General features: G+C 41.5%; 1 protein-coding gene across 1 annotated transcript in view; it reads right to left on the minus strand.

The window, feature by feature from the left end:
* notch1b (notch receptor 1b) overlaps positions 1-16,035 on the minus strand; it is a 53,214-nt gene that overhangs the window by 8,460 nt on the left and 28,719 nt on the right. The window contains exons 10-27 of the mRNA XM_008417950.2: positions 15,083-15,196; positions 14,170-14,403; positions 13,957-14,067; positions 11,529-11,721; positions 10,751-10,896; positions 10,549-10,662; positions 9,724-9,843; positions 8,413-8,565; positions 8,104-8,332; positions 7,612-7,813; positions 7,332-7,485; positions 7,077-7,261; positions 5,913-6,045; positions 4,508-4,765; positions 3,926-4,038; positions 2,600-3,171; positions 1,215-1,649; positions 276-424 (exon numbers count right to left, since the gene is read on the minus strand). Of these exons, the coding sequence (XP_008416172.1) occupies positions 276-424; positions 1,215-1,649; positions 2,600-3,171; positions 3,926-4,038; positions 4,508-4,765; positions 5,913-6,045; positions 7,077-7,261; positions 7,332-7,485; positions 7,612-7,813; positions 8,104-8,332; positions 8,413-8,565; positions 9,724-9,843; positions 10,549-10,662; positions 10,751-10,896; positions 11,529-11,721; positions 13,957-14,067; positions 14,170-14,403; positions 15,083-15,196 (3,615 nt within the window). The remainder of the gene's footprint in view (positions 1-275; positions 425-1,214; positions 1,650-2,599; positions 3,172-3,925; positions 4,039-4,507; positions 4,766-5,912; positions 6,046-7,076; positions 7,262-7,331; positions 7,486-7,611; positions 7,814-8,103; positions 8,333-8,412; positions 8,566-9,723; positions 9,844-10,548; positions 10,663-10,750; positions 10,897-11,528; positions 11,722-13,956; positions 14,068-14,169; positions 14,404-15,082; positions 15,197-16,035) is intronic.

Here is a 16,035-nt window from a genome sequence, read left to right on the forward strand (position 1 = left end):
ATATACTCTTACTGTGTTGAAAACATACTTGGCAAAAGTCTGATTATTTGCTTACATTATTGGCACATTTGATAAAAACGTGTGAAAGTAATTAAAATATGCCCAATCTTTATTGCAGTAGCATAAGCGCACATTGGCAGATTTGATGCAGATGGGGTAGAGTTGTGTTTTTTTTTTGTTATTTCTGTCAATTTCTTGCCTAAATTTCACCTACTAAACAAAAATGCCTGTGATCTTGTAGCAATAGATCATAGATTTCAGTGAATAATACTCACTGTAAACAGCTTCAATAGTAAAGGGAACGTCCAGTTTGCCGCTGGACTCCAGAGCTCCGAGGAACGCAGCGGCGTCATCGGAGCTCTGGAAGCATTCGTTGGACTGCTGGAAGCACTGACGGTTGTCCATCTCCAAGTGGACGATTGATCTTCAGGACAAAACAGAAAACGGAGAAATAAGTCTTCACAGTTTGTGTCTGCTAAATTTAACTTAAAGTTGACCTATTATGATTCTTTGAACAGATTAGGATGGGTCAGTGGGCTTTACACAACATGTTCATTACAATTTTTGAACAAAATTATTCTTAGATGATGAGATTTTAGTCTGCTCAGTTCTGCCTATTTTGAGCTCCTTTCAGTATGAGCTGTTTTAGGGCTTCTTGTCACTTTAGGCTGTGTAAACAAGTGTAAACTCAACATTTACATTTGTAGATGAAATTAGCTGCAAACAGATGCACAAATGTACAACCATACATCTTTAAAAAGCAAAAGAGGAGCCTCCTGCACAACCAACAAGAATGCAGCAAATGGTTTCCAAATGATAAGTCAAGAACAAAACACTTTTGTTTTTTCAGCAGCCATTGTACAGCGGTAAAACCAGCTGACCAAACATGGTGGAACTCAGGTTGGATTAGTTTGATAGGTAATGGCGTAGTGCCCATCCAATATGACTGAACAATTAACAAATATTAATTTATTGCCAAAAAATGGCTTGATGCTTTTCTAGGCGCTTGTATTGTTTTTAGAAGTAGTAGAGACCCAAATGGCAGCATAAAACACGCACAATGTGAATTTTTTATAATAGGTCCCCTTTAAAAAAGTGGATTGAATGGATGAATGACAGGCTAAAGTATATAAAAAAATATTTTTCATACTCAAAAATGTTAAAAAAATGTGAAAAAAGTTTCCCTTCTATGTGAGATACAGCTGTTTTCTCACCCTTTTACTTGCACATGATCGAGCTCCCTCCTGGCTCTCATGCCGCCGCCTGCCACGTCATACAGGCTCCTCTTCATCACAATCAGCACCTTGTCAGGAATCTCAGACAAAGAGTCCACCGAACGCTTGACATTGTACTTCTTGAGCTCGTGTTCATTCCCGTAGTACGGGTAGACCATCATCTCCCCCTTTGTGTCCTTCCTGAATATGACGTTGGTTCGGAGGACGCGGCTCAGCTCGCGCAGGAAGCCGAAGGAGTTGTTGAGGAGATGATCGGGGGTGATGTGGACGACCACGACCAGCTGGCCCACGGCGAGCTTCTCAGGCATGTTGTTGGCGCAGTCCAAGCCGTCCCACTCGCACTCTGCGTTGTTGCAGCCCTGGTCACAGTGGCCGTCAGCGTAGTGGTCCTTACAGTACTGGTCATACAGAGGACTGGAGGACAAGCATCAGCATTAAGGATTTCATTTGGGTTGATTAATTGTGATTAATCGATTTTTGAAGTAATTGTCAACTACTTAAGTAATTGATTCATTGGTAAATGACTCTAAAAAAGGCTGTTTTCTGAAAATACAACTTACTCAGAAATTAAGCCAAAACTGTACAAAAAACACATATATTTTGCATTTAAGATGAAAACAAAAAATCGTTGACTATAAATATGTTCAACTCAAAACTCCTATTCAAATTTCTGATAAAGCAGATTTTGCTATCCAATTATTGATTAGTTAATCTAAAAATAATCAACACATTATGTCAGTCGAGCAGGAAGGTCTGAGCTTTTTACATGTTGATTTTAGAAATATTTTCTAGCTGCAGATGCATCCTTTGCTACAAATGATCGAGCAAGAAATGCTGTTATTGTATCTTAGGCAATAAATATTTATTCTCTTATTTAAAAAAGTTTAATTTTCATGTCTTAATGCATTCCTATTGTTGTATAAGAATGCGGCAAGGGGTTCAAATGAAACCCCTTGCCGCACTTTTATTTAACAAGCTTAAATAAAAGAAAAAATCAACACAATGTACAAATTGTTTTTTTCTGATGAATCAATTAATTGTCAGAATAATTGATTAATTGGATAAATTATTTTTAATAAAATAGCCGTTAGTAGCAGCTGTGGGTTTAGCTGCTAAAAGACACTAGTTTTTCCTTAAATTTCACCTTCTTGTAGAAAATTCACCATAAAATCTCTCACAGATTTCACAGATTTTATTTATTTATTTTTCTTTCATTAGTGTAATCTACCACACTTTATATTTTCTACTTCAATGTTAAATACATTTCCATTTAATTTTTTTATTTTTTTTTTTCTCAAACTAATAAATAAATAATAATAAAATAAAATCTGTGAAACATTTCTATCGGTACAAAAGCGGCTTACTTGCACTGTCCCTCCAGAGTCTGGCAGTCAAAGCCGTCGTAGAGACATCCGGCGTTGTCACACTGCGAGTCGCATTTCCCGTTGTTGAAGTATCGCCAGCACTGCAGCGCGGCCGAGCAGTTCTTCCACGGGTCGTCAAAGTTGAGCGAGCAGTCGCCGTTGTCCCAGCCGCACGCGTGGTTGTTGCAGCGCGCGTCGCAGAACTTGTTGTGCTTGAGCTCCTCGCACTCTGGGATGCTGCAGGGCATCTCGTAGTCCGTCGGCGGCGGGATGGTTTGGCCGAAGCCTCCGCGGAAGCCGTAGTCCAGGATGTGGCAGCGGAGGCCGTTGAAGTTGGAGGGGCAGACGCAGCGATAGAACGGAGCCTCGGCGGCGTACTCGCACGTGCCGCCATTGTAGCAGGGGCTGGAGTTGCAGAGGCTGTCGGTGGGGTACTGACACTCGGGCCCGGTGAACGACGGCAGACACAAACACTTCGGACTGTTGTGGCCAGAGATGCAGGTGCCCCCATTGCGACAATGGAGGCTGCCGCAGGCCTGGGAGTCGTATTCACAGCTGGAGCCAGTGAAACCCTTCATTGAAAAACACAGAAATTAATATTGTGAGTTGCAGCTTACATTTTTTAAATGAGAAGTTTAAATGTCTGCAATGAATATACAGCAGCTTTTGAAAAAAAAAACTGCAATGGAAGCATATTTTAAGCCTAATTACTAATTAAAAGTAAATATACAGTATAACATTTACCAGAACTTCAATAGCTGTATAATTGCATAAACATTAGTGTGTYCATAATTAAGGACATTTTCACACCAGATAGTCCGGTTCATTTGGGGACTAAAACTGTTTTAGTTACATTTTCAGCTGATGCTGTTTGCTTTCACACTGCATTGAATCAATTTGTGTCATTGTGTCAATTAAAGGTTCTATGGCTGAGAATAAAATTTTATTCACGGCCGCTCACGTCCAGCCCAGATGTGGTTAAGATGCGCAGGTAAACCCGGCTTTCGTGACCCAAAGGCAGGGTTTATCTGCAGGGTTAGCAACAATTCGGGGTAAAAAACAACATTTGTTCTTGTGCTATGAAGACATTTAAATCAATCAATCAATCAAATTTTATTTGTGTAGCACATTTCAGCAGCAAGGCATTTCAAAGAGCTTTACATAATTAAAATAAAAACAGCATGTGACATTGAATAAACAGTGAGAAAGAGAAAGAGATTTTTGGAAAAAAAAAGATGAAAACATTTAAAGTGTTTAAACTGAACACATATATATCGAGTCAAAGATACATCCTTAGAGATTAACGGTACATATTTGTTTACTCACTGGGGGACATTTGCAGATGAAGCCATGCGGCGTGTTACTGGCTACAGCACAGCTCCCTCCATTACGGCAAGGTTTACCCTTACAGCCATTAAACACTTGGTCGCAGCGCTGACCTGCAGAGAGATCATTCACACACACAGTCAGATAAAAAAACTTTTTCTGTTAGGTTTCATTTAGAAAAAATGAGGGCAAGATAGTTAAAATCTACTAGATGGAAGTGTTAAATCTACAAAAAAGAAAATATAACAAAGCATAACTAATCTTTCACTGCAAGTATTTTGGTTTTGTTTGTAGAGCAAATATCTTGAATTAAGACAAAACTAGTAACTTTCAGCAAGAAATATGAGCTTTTTTTATGTCATTCCTTAAAATTGATGAAAAATTACTAGTTCCACTGGCAGATTATATAAAACCTTTATAAAATGCCAGTGAAACTTGTACATTTTCATCAATATTAGCAAACAGCTGACTTAAGTCACTAGTTTTGTCTCATTTTAAATGCACTAAGATATATGCACCAGAAATAAACCAACTGGGTAAGATCCAGTGTTTTTGCGGTGTCTGACCTCCAGACGTGAGTACCTGTGTATCCGGTGCGACACTCGCAGCGGTAGTTGTTGGTCAGCTGGGTGCAGCTGCGCGTGCCCCGCGGGTCGCAGGGGTTGGACAGACACTCGTTGACGTCCCCCTCGCATCGCTCGCCCACGTACCCCGCGGGGCAGATGCAGTGGTAGCCGCCCACGCCGTCCACACACCTGCCGTTGTTGAAGCACTTGGGCTCTTTGGTGACGGGGTCGGAGGTCGGGTTGCAGTCGTCCACGTTGATCTCGCAGTGCACACCTAGGGGTGTGAAAGTAGGAGAGGTTTCACTCATTCGGTGTGTGTTCTGTCATGTTTCTTGCTCTGTGCTCACTGTAAGCGTTATTAACTATTAGAATCCAGATAAATGCATGAATGTACCTTTAAACTTAAACAATTAATCAGATTAATCGTGACTAAATAATTTAGTAATCGATTAACTGTTAACTGGAGTATACAGACTCAAATAAGAGGCCATTTGCTGAAAGAAGAACACACCAAGAGCAGTAATTTAGTCAAAATTGTACAAAATATCCATACATGTTGCATTTATGATAAAAATAGACCTTTGATTATAAATATGCTCTACCCAAAACTCCTCAAGTGACACAGCTTTAGCTTTGGTACCGAGTTTAAATTCTGTGACAAAATCTCCTTTTGCCATCCAATTATTAATCAATTAATCCTAAACTAAACCACAGATCAGCCCTGCACTGTATTGATGATAAATCAAGCAGAAGCTCTAAGCTTTTCACATCTTGATGTTAGTTTTTTCAGGCAGATGCATCCTTTGCTACAAATGAACAAATGTTCACTAAAGGAATGCTATGTGTTTTGATTTTAGGCACTAAAATATTTAATTTCTCTTTTTAAAAACATATATTAATTATTTGTTTATTTGAATCCTTTAATATATCTCTAATATTGTACAAAAAATGAAAAATCTGCAGACAGTGCCAATCCTTTTTTCTGATTAATTGATCGTTAGTTGCAGCCCTATTTAAAACTCATATCTGATTACGAACTGAGCAAAGTAAGTTGTCCTAATTTCTAAGATCACTCACTTACAAAAGCACAGACTGAGACATGTTTGCAAAAAGGCCGAGCTGAATCACAAACTCCCTCCACCAGTTTTAAAAACCTGTTGGCCGCCTTGGGACGCTCCCAACTCGGCTGCCAATTTGAGCTGACCTACAACACACGATCCCCTTCATGTCGGAGAGAGAAATCAATGGCAAATTTGACAAGTGGAGGAAGAGTTGGAGGCAGGCTTGAAGGAGGGAGTTTTAATGCCCTGGGTGCTGTTAAGCCCTAATTAATGAAGCGTGGAGACGGGAAGGGGGCAGAAGGGGAGGCGGGTGGAGGCAGAAGGATGTGGGAGGAGTGTGTGTGTGTGGGGTCTGCTGACCTTGGGTTCCTCGGGGACAGGAGCATTTGTAGGTATTGATCAGGTCAATGCAGGTGCCCCCGTTCTGGCACGGTTGGGAGAAACACTCATTGATCTCCTCAGAACAGTTGGGCCCCAAGTATCCTGGCATGCACTGGGGGACAGAGAGAGGAAGAAGAGAGAGGCGAGTTTGATCAATGTCTTACATGAAACAAAGACGGGTTTTGTTTACTTTGCTGTTTTCTGTTTTCATTCATTCCTGCCAAGGCCAGCAGAGTCTCCTCTCCGGGGAAGAATAACACAACTCAGCCGTTTACTTGCTATAATTAAACTGGACGATTTATTGGGAAGCAGCAAAAATTAGCAGTGGCATCAAAACTATACACAGTTAAAACTAAGGGTGCACCTATTGCAGTTTTCTGGACGATCGCCGATTACCGATCTTTAAAAAGCCTGACCCTCCGATTCCGATTTTGACAGATACCAATTTTTTAAAATATGAAATGTTGCCCAATATAGCAAGAAAGTGGCAACAGTTTTTATTGTTAAGTGTAAATGTGCAGACATGACCTGGTGGGCCAGTCTATCAGTCAAACCTCTTTCACTGCAGGGCAGAAGAGGACAGTAGTTGATTTTTAGACCTTTGCCAAGGTAAATAAAATCAGGGGATCAGATTGGCTGCACTTGTAAAAATCAACAAATCACAGATCTCCCAAAATTAAAAATCAGCACACCCCTAGTTAAAATTGGGCATCATTTTACAAAATGATAATCAATGCCTACATGTTGGGTGTTATCACACCTGACAGTCCGGTAGACTCGGTTTGATTGGGGACAAAAGTTCTTACATTTTCAGCTGCTGTGGTTCACTTTCACACTGCACTGAGTCAAAAACCAGTTCCCATGCTCGCCTGTGGTGGCGCTACAACAAGAACCACAGAAGGAAAAACCCAAAAAACTCAGAGGAAGATGCTGAGCGCAACTTAATTCTTCACAAAATGTAAACAAATGTGGAGTAGCGTCAGATTTTAGAGATTCTAGGATTTCTCTTTTGTCTTTCTCAGCGATCTCCAGTTCAGTTTGCATTCACATATGCATAAGCTGAGCCAAATCAGGAAGAAGCAACATACGAGCCAACATCTGAGCAGATCACCGGCTGTTCGTGTTTGTTTTTAGGGTCGTCACCTTGCAGGAGTATCCACCCAGAAAGTCGGTGCAGGTGGCTCCGTTCTGGCAGGGGTTCGGCGTACACTCGTCCACCTGCTCCTCGCAGTAGCTCCCAGTGTATCCCACCTGACAGCGACAGTAGTGACGGTTTCCTACATCCAGACACTGACCCGAGTTTTGACAGAGTTGGAAAACAGCAACTCCTGAGCAGAAAAGGTGAGATGGAGTTAAATTTAGCTTTCTTTTACTGCTGAGGTTTTATCTCCCTCTTACCTCTTTGCTTGGCTGCAACCTCACAGGAAACACTCGGGACGTCGCAGTACAGGCCCGTCCAGCCGGTCTCACAGTCGCAGCTGTAGGTGGTTCCTCTCTGCCGGCAAGATCCTCCATTTTTACAGGGAGACGTGTCACACCAATGAACCAAGTTCTGAAACACACAAAAAAGACAAACTCAGCTGAAAGACTTTAACATTTAGCTGAATAAAAACATTCATTTTGTCTCATTTTTGCATATTAAACATGTTTTGATGATACTGACTCCCCCTCATCCTACCTGACAGTTGAGTCCCGTGTAACCGTGCGGACAGGTGCACTTGTATGTGCCGTAACTGTCTTGACATGTGCCGCCGTTCAGACAGGGTTTGGAGTCGCACTCGTTGATGTCGTGCTGGCAGTAGTTGCCAGTGAAGCCCGGCGGACATAAACAGGTGAAGGTGTTGATGCCGTCTACGCAGGTTCCTCCATTAAAACAGGAGCTGAGAAGGAAAAAGAACCAGCAAAGTGAATCAATAACTTATTAATCTGAGCTGCCAGGACTGAATTTTTGTTAAACTGTTTAAACTTTATGTTTAAGCTTTTTGACAAACAGCATTTCTGACTTCTACTAGCAGGGGGCCTGCAATAAGTGCAGCTTTGTAGCAAAACAAAATTCCACCACAGGGGGCAGCAGTGGACAAGAAAACCAGAATTACGCTGCTGTAGAAAATGAACCTGTTGATCAGATCAATCAAAGTCAAAGCTGTTTCAGTTTGGGACAGCGCTCTACCTCTCTGTGCAGTCAGGTGTGTTATTTTCACAGTGGATCCCACTGAAGCCAGGCGGGCAGGTGCAGGTGTAGCTGTTCACGCAGTCTGTGCAGTTGGCTCCATTCCTGCACGGGTTACTCTCGCATTCGTTGACGTCTTCCTCGCACTTCAGTCCCCGGAATCCAGGCAGGCAGGAACACAGGAAGCTGTTGACCTCGTCCTTACAAAGGCCTCCGTTGCTGCAGGGGTCTGAGGGAGGAATCGCTCCACTTAGAAGAGCGACTTTCAGGTTTAACTTCAGATATAAAAATAACTTCAGATTAACTCACTGGGCTTGCAGTCATCGATGTCGGTCTCACAGTTGCGTCCGGAAAAGCCCGGTTTGCAGGCGCAGCGGTAGCTGCCCAAAGTGTTCTGGCATGTTGCTCCGTTGCGACAAGGATTCTTCACGCACTCCTTGATGTCGACTTCACATGCTTGACCTTAAAGGGGCAAAAAATAAAAACAGAACATGTAAAATGTCAGAAATAAGACTGAAAATGTCATTCCTGATTATTAATAAAATAGATCTATAAGACTACATAAAAAATGCCTTTTTGCAGTGAATTAATTCTTTTTAAGCTTTCAAAATCACAGAACGTAGACAGAGTGAAGTCATTTTAGTGTTTTAGAGCAAAAATGTTTTTTTGTTTGTTTTTTTTGCAATTTCAACATTCAAAACATTCATTTTTATAGCATTCAGTTTCTGAATGCTATATTTGATATATTTGATATTCGTAGAGCTGGACGGCTGAAAAACCTGTCATGATAACTACGTTTCATATCAGTTGATATCAATAATTATTGATTAGTTTTTGTTTTTTTTTATAATAAAATACTGTCAAACCAATATCAGCCTTTCCCTTTCCTGTTTTATCCAGTTTTCACACCACAGTGGCAAAACCTTAAACTGCTACTTTGCAAGTTACTAACAGGCTGTTGCTAGGTAACCATGAATTACTCAACAGGTTGTTGCTAGGTAACCAGAGAGCGAGTGAGTTAGTTTATGCCACCAACTTTGCTTAGCTGGCCGTGAGAGGTTAAGCAGCTAAAGTATTTTCCTCTGCCTACATCTCCCAGACTGCTGTGCGGTTCTGAATCGGAGTTCAGTGAAATTATTGATATTTTACCAAACATATTATCTATTGATTTTGACCACATGTCTTTTAAAGTTCGTCTTAAAACCCATTTATTTTACTTGGCTTTTAACTTATTATGCTGTGTTTTAATGTACAGCACTTTGTATCAGCTGTGGTTGTTTTAAAGTGCTTTATAAATAAAGTTGGTATGGTATGGTATGGTATCACCACATATATCGTTATTGATTTATTGGCAAGTGCTAGATATACGTGTTAGAAATCCACCAGAACTGTTTCCCACAGAAAACATTAGGAACAGTCTGTTACATCTAGAAAAAACTTTTAATCTCCTAATTTTATGATTTGGTCTTAGTTTTAATGTCTGTCAATACCTGTAAATTAGATTGTTCTGATCTGATTAATCTTATTTTGTTAATTCAGACTTTCAAAAAGCAATGAACAAGCATTTTCAAGGTTTCCAGGACTGTGTAACTTCTCTGCCGATAACTTAAGGGAGCTCACCTTGCCATCCTTCAGGACAGACACAGGAAAAGCTCAGGTAGTCCTCCGACTCCTGACATTGGCCTCCATGCTTACAGGGCTTGGAGCTGCAGGGAGCCATCAAGATCTCACAGTTTTCTCCTGTAAGACATGGAAACACGTTCTTGAGCGAACTACGTTGGATCTTTTAAACTTCACTCCGTGTTCTCATCCAGGGCTTGGAGATAACCCAAACCAAACAGACACAGAATCATCTTTCAATCAGTGCTATCCCAGGATTTTCTCCAGGCTCTGTCAGTATCAGAGGCCTGGGGACGCACGCCTCTATCTGTTTCCACAAACGCTCGGCTCGTACGGGAAGCCGACTCCAGCTTCCGGCTATTGTGAAGCCATTTGCTTTTCTGTGAGACAGGAAGCAGGCAAACAGGAAATGTGTCAAGCACCATGTTCCCACCCCAACGCCAGCAAGAGGCCTTTTATTATTTAAAATCCTGTGGAGGGGTCCAAAAAATACACTGCAAATACAAGACAGCCGGCCCCTTAGCCTTTCCAGCATTATCTGTTTGGTCAAAAAATAAGACAGATTACGTTAAAACATTTCCCAGATCTGTTTGGGGAGAAGCGTGACCCCCAGAGGAATCCAAAGTTTGGTGTCTTTGAGCTCGGAGGAAGTCTTGTGACTGAACTTTACTCGACAGTTATTTCATCACCAGCATATTTTTCCTCTTTGGCAAATAACTTAAAGTACCGAGGTGGGTGGAAACTGCCCCCCTCAGTAAGGAAATCCCACGATAACATGGTAACAGATTGATGTATTATTAAATAACTTCAATAATAACATCATACCGGTGTACGGCAGGACACAGTTGCACTTGTACCCGGCGACGTCGTCGATGCAGGTCCCCTGGTTCAGGCAGGGGTTGGAGGCGCATTCGTTGATGTTTGTCTGGCAGTTTGGTCCTGAGGTCGGAGAAGACAATAAATCACCTCCACACTCTTTAAAGTTCAGACGAAGGTCACCGGTCTGAGCACACAAACAGATACCGACCCGTGAAACCCATCCGACAGGTGCAAACGTAGCCGCTGGTCATGTCCTTGCAGGTCCCTCCGTTCATACAAGGGTTGGACTCGCACTCGTTGTTGTTGATGTCGCAGTTTTTGCCGCTCCAGCCAGAGTCACACAGGCATTTATAGCTAACAAGAAAACAGCAGAAGGCTCAGTCAAAGTCTGCTAAAAAACTCTGACTAACATGAATATTAGCACTGTTCACTGCAAAAACACAAAATCTTACCAAGTGTTTTTGGTCTGGTTTGTAGTGCAAACATCTTAGTACATTTGAATACAGGAAAACAAACTTACAAGTAATTTTTCAGCAAGACAAAGGAGCTTGTTTTAAGTAAATAACTCCTTAATATTGATGACAAAGAACTAGTTCCATTAGCAGATAAGACATTTTTCCCACGTTATAAGTGAAACAATCTGCCAAAGGAACAAGTACTTTTTCATCATTGTGAAGGAGTTATTGACTTAAAACAAGCTCCTATATCTTAGACTAGATTAGATTTATAAGCTGTACAATTAAATTAATAGTACAGATCTCCTAAGGGCATTTATAAAGAAACACATAAGGCTAGAAAATAAATCAAAAGATGTCTTTGTCTGAATCTATGCTCCTGCTCTGTCACCCTGATGGTAGCATTTTGCAGAAAGGTTACTTCTAAATTACTTTTGTCTTATTTCAAGTAAACAAAGATACATGCACAAAAAACTAGACAAAAATCCTTGGTCAAATTTTGTGGCTTTGCAGCGTTGATGCGCGTCCTACCCGTTAATTTTGTCCTCGCAGTGACCGTGGATGCAGGGGTTGCTGAGGCACTCGTTGACTTGGGAGAAGCAGGTGGGATCCTGGTAGCCGTCCGGACAAACGCAGGTGAAGCCGTTGACTTCGTCGATGCAGGTGCCACCGTTGTGGCAGGGATTGATGGCACACTCGTCGATGTTGATGTTACACATCATACCTGAAGTAAAAAAAAGAAGCTGTAGTCAAAACAACACTACATACTCACAGAAGTGCCTACCTACACCTTTTGGGATTGGGATTTTATGTGAAAGAAGGACAGAAAATAACATATAACTGTTAAAGATTTACATTATTACTTTATTAGTTGAAAACTGTCTCAAAATTACAATATTATCATTTATAATAATTTCTGGGAGAAGTAATAATCATTAATGATAATATTCATAACCACACTTTTTAATTAGTTGGTATGCATTTCTCAACCAGAAATGTATAAAAATAAACCTTAAAAACATGATCCAAGAGAGAAAGAGTGGCACTTCAAATGAGTTTGGAACAACTAGCATTATGGAGTTCAGGCAACATCAATGTTTTCTTAGTTAATGCATTCATTAGTTGTGATTTTTTTCCCATCATGTGTTCTTTACTGTTATAAATATTTTCCCACTCATATTCAGTAAGTGTTTAACCCTGACAGAAAATAAACAAGATAGCCGTTTCTGTGACCTTTGTGGTCACATATCTGAGAATCCACAGCAGCAGCAGCCAGTGAAGTCGCACACAGGGCCTCCACACAATGCCGCTAATACGACTGCAATGATTGTATCAATTTTCAGAAGCATAAGAGATCCAAAGTCCGCCTTTGTCGGTCACTTGAAGCGTTGACGCCATTCAGGCCGGTGCCACGCATAACATAAAGGCAGCCCATTGAGCTTTAAAGCACGGAGCAGCTTCCAAGCTTTTAAAAGCTCAACTTTCAGGAATCTTTCAGGGAATCTTTTCTCCTGCACAAATCCCCGGCGACTCGATGTGCCAGTATGTGTGTGTGTGTCTTTTCTTTGTGGTGGGGCGGGCAGCTAGCATGTCCTAACAGCAGCAGGTTGGGGACAGGGTGGAGCTGCAAAGCGACACCGGGCAAACCTCAGAGGAGCGTGCGCTCACTCGCTCGCCATCTGTCACCCCCACTTTCTGCCACAATCAAGCTCCTCTGCCCGTTCCTTCAACCCTCCATTCCTGTATCTTAAACCGCTGCTTTATTTACATACCTATACTGCCACGTGAAAAAAGAAAACTAAAAACAGAAACTGGAACTGGAACACAAACAGAAGATTTGAGGAAATGAAACTCAACTATAAACAGGTATGGTGAGCAAAGGTAACTGAACAATGCTGAATCTCTTCTACTGACTGCAAATCAGACATAATGACATAAAACAACAGAAATTTTAAGGTATTCATCGGCCGGCAGCCATGACAGCATAGTATATTCAATAATTTGTCTTTTAAGAACATGTAAACATAAATCGTTAGCATCTGTCACTGTTTGCAGCTATAGTAACAGCAATGCAATTTTCAAGACTAGACCTGGCTGTAAACGTTTAAATAAACTTCCGTGTGTAGCTAAGACTGGCTTTAGTGTTTCAGGTTTCAACAACTCAAATTTAAGACCTTTTTAATGCCCCCTTCAATGAAACGTAAGACCATAAAAACCTATAAATATAGAAGATAGTTGGGGAAACTTAATGCATAGCAATCAAGCATAGGAAAAACTGTAAATCTGGATTTTTATTTGACTATAATACAGGCAAAAAAGTTAGCTCGCTACCTAGTGAGGGTATCCTCAACCACATCAAGTCACAGAATGCAATGAAGGCGTTTGCGTGCCATTGAAAGTTTTTCCTGACAAAAAAATCCCATGAGAAAAAAACAGTCCTGCCATGACAAAATTTAAGACCTGAGATTAATTTATTTAAGGCTAACTGACATCTTAAGGCTTTGATTTTAGACACACAAACTTAAGACATTTTAAGGTTGCATTTTCTGCATGTTGCTTAGGCCTCAACAACCTGCAGTTGGGTCTGTGCTGTACATTTCTGCCTCTGACGACAAACTCATGCAGGGAAACTCAGTCCACATACTGGGCATGTCAGAAGCTGATAACTCTAGAAGCTTTTATTCCTCATTAAATCAACCTTTTTCTTGTAATAAAAAAAAAAATTCTGGTAAAATTGCATCTTTTACTGCTAACTGAATTTATTCTTGCAATTGAGCACAATTTCTTGTAGCCTGGCCCTAACAGTCCGTCGTATGAGTAACATGAAAAGCCACGTTTTGAAAATACTTTTCTGTTTTCAGAAAAGCGAGAGAAAAAAAATCTAAATCAGAAATTGGAGATTTTATTTTTTAGACATTTCACCCACAGCTAACTTTTAATATATTTATATTTTACTCACCAGTGTAGCCAGGTTCACAAACACACTCATAGCCATTGATTTTGTCGATGCAGGTCCCGTAGTCACAGAGATTCCCCTTGCAGTCGTCAATGTTGACTTCACAGTTGACTCCTGAGGAGAACATTCACTTTCAATCATTTTCAAGCTTTGATTGATTGACTTGCTTGTTCCTTTCTGTTTTGTTTTTGTTTCATTGTGCAGGCCAGTGCCCACCTGTGGTTCCCTTGGGGCAGCTGCAGATGTAGGCGTTCTCTCGATCCAGGCAGGTGCCTCCGTTCCGGCACGGCTGGCTCAGACACTCGTTAATGTTGGTCTCACACAGCCTGCCGGTGAACCCGGGGTTGCAGCTGCAGCTGAACGAAGCCAGGCCGTCAATGCAGGAGCCGTAGTGGCATGGGTTCGAGTAACACTCGTTGATGTCCGTCTCACAGTGCCTCCCAGTGTAACCTGAAGGAGACAGACGTTGCCTTTTGAACAGGTGAATTCAACTGATGATGTATTTTAGATGTATTTCTGACATCAGGGTGTCTGCAGGTTTCAGCAAGTCAAATTTAAGACTTTTTAAGACCTTTTCTTAATGCCACCTTGAATGAAATTTGACATCAAAAACACTTTAAATACAGAGAATGATTGGGGGATCTTGCTGAATTACAATCAAGCTTCTGGGGTTTGTTTGCAACTCGTGGCAGCGGATTTGTGTTTCTCACACATTGCGCCAAGCTAATACGTTTTTCTCCATCTAGCCTCGTATGGGTTGGCAAAAGAAGTGAGCCGGTGGAGAAAACAAAGGTTGACCGGCCGTTTGGCAATAAATTTGCACTGAAAACGGAATAAGCTATCTAGATAAAAAGGGTATATTAGCAGCTAGTTAGCAGTAGCCTCAACCGTTTGACTCAAACTTTTGTCCAACACAAAAAGTCCCTCAAGAACAAAGAACAAAAAAACTACATATATAAGATTAAATACTCATTCTATGGCAAAACGTAAGTCCTGTGACTCACGTACTTAAGGAAAACTTACATTTTTAAGTTAAGACCTTTTAAGTCCTTAATTTTAGCCACACAGATTTAAGACTTTATAAAGATGGATGGTCACCCTGAAAAACTTTTGGTTGAAGCTTGTTTACCTTCGGTGCACTCGCAAGTGTACTTGTTGGGCCCGTCTGTGCACTTGGCGCCATTTTTGCATGGTGTGCTGGCACATTCATCGATGTCTATCTGGCAAAGATTCCCAGTAAAGCCTGAAAACAAAACAAAAAAACCAAAACAAGAGGCTGTTATTGTGCTTGTGAAGAAGTGTGTGTGTATGTGTGTGCAAACATGGCTAATTTGTACAAAACCAGATCGACAAATAATCCTGGATTCATCCTAAAGAGCCCTCAACTCATTACAAAATCTGCATATTAATGAGCAACTGTGCAACACTACAACCGCTCCCTTATCCTTCACTGTTCCTTTCAGCAAAGCTAAAAACAGGGAGAGGCAAGAGCTGGGGGACAAGTTCGGTTAAAAGTGGGGGAGGAAGGGAGGGAGGGGAAGATCGCAGGGAAGAATGAAAGTTGTAAGGCCTCCTGACTAAAGTCTGAGAGACAAAGGAGGGCCTGTCTGCTCAACACAGCGACAAACTGAGCGCGTTGCCTTCTTTGTCCCCCAAAACTTTTCCATCACAATGTGAATTCTCCTGTCTTAGTCTCCCCCCCTCCCTGCCACTCCCTCCGCTCCCCGCCCGCCTCCGAAAAGAGCCAGCTTGACCTTTGACACCAAACTTTTCAAACTCCTCGTTCATTCAGAATCTAGCAGCAGGCTTCCTCCTTTTTTCCTGGAGTTATTGTCGTCTCAGATATTCCCGTCTCCCCTCAGTCCCGGTCCGAGGATGTTGTCTGATGAAGAGATATTGTGCTCAGTTCCCCCCACTGAACCACAAGATCACAGAAACCCACAGGTGCGATAAGATAATCCGGAGAGGAAGTATTTGTGTGGCGGATACCGAGCTGATTACTATGAGAGGCCCCAAGGGACAAAACCTACAAACTCTCTTTCACGTACTATCAAACTCTCTTTCACGTACTATCAAACTCTC

Source organism: Poecilia reticulata, linkage group LG9, assembly GCF_000633615.1.
Source record: "Poecilia reticulata strain Guanapo linkage group LG9, Guppy_female_1.0+MT, whole genome shotgun sequence".
In the NCBI taxonomy this organism is placed as follows: domain Eukaryota; kingdom Metazoa; phylum Chordata; class Actinopteri; order Cyprinodontiformes; family Poeciliidae; genus Poecilia; species Poecilia reticulata.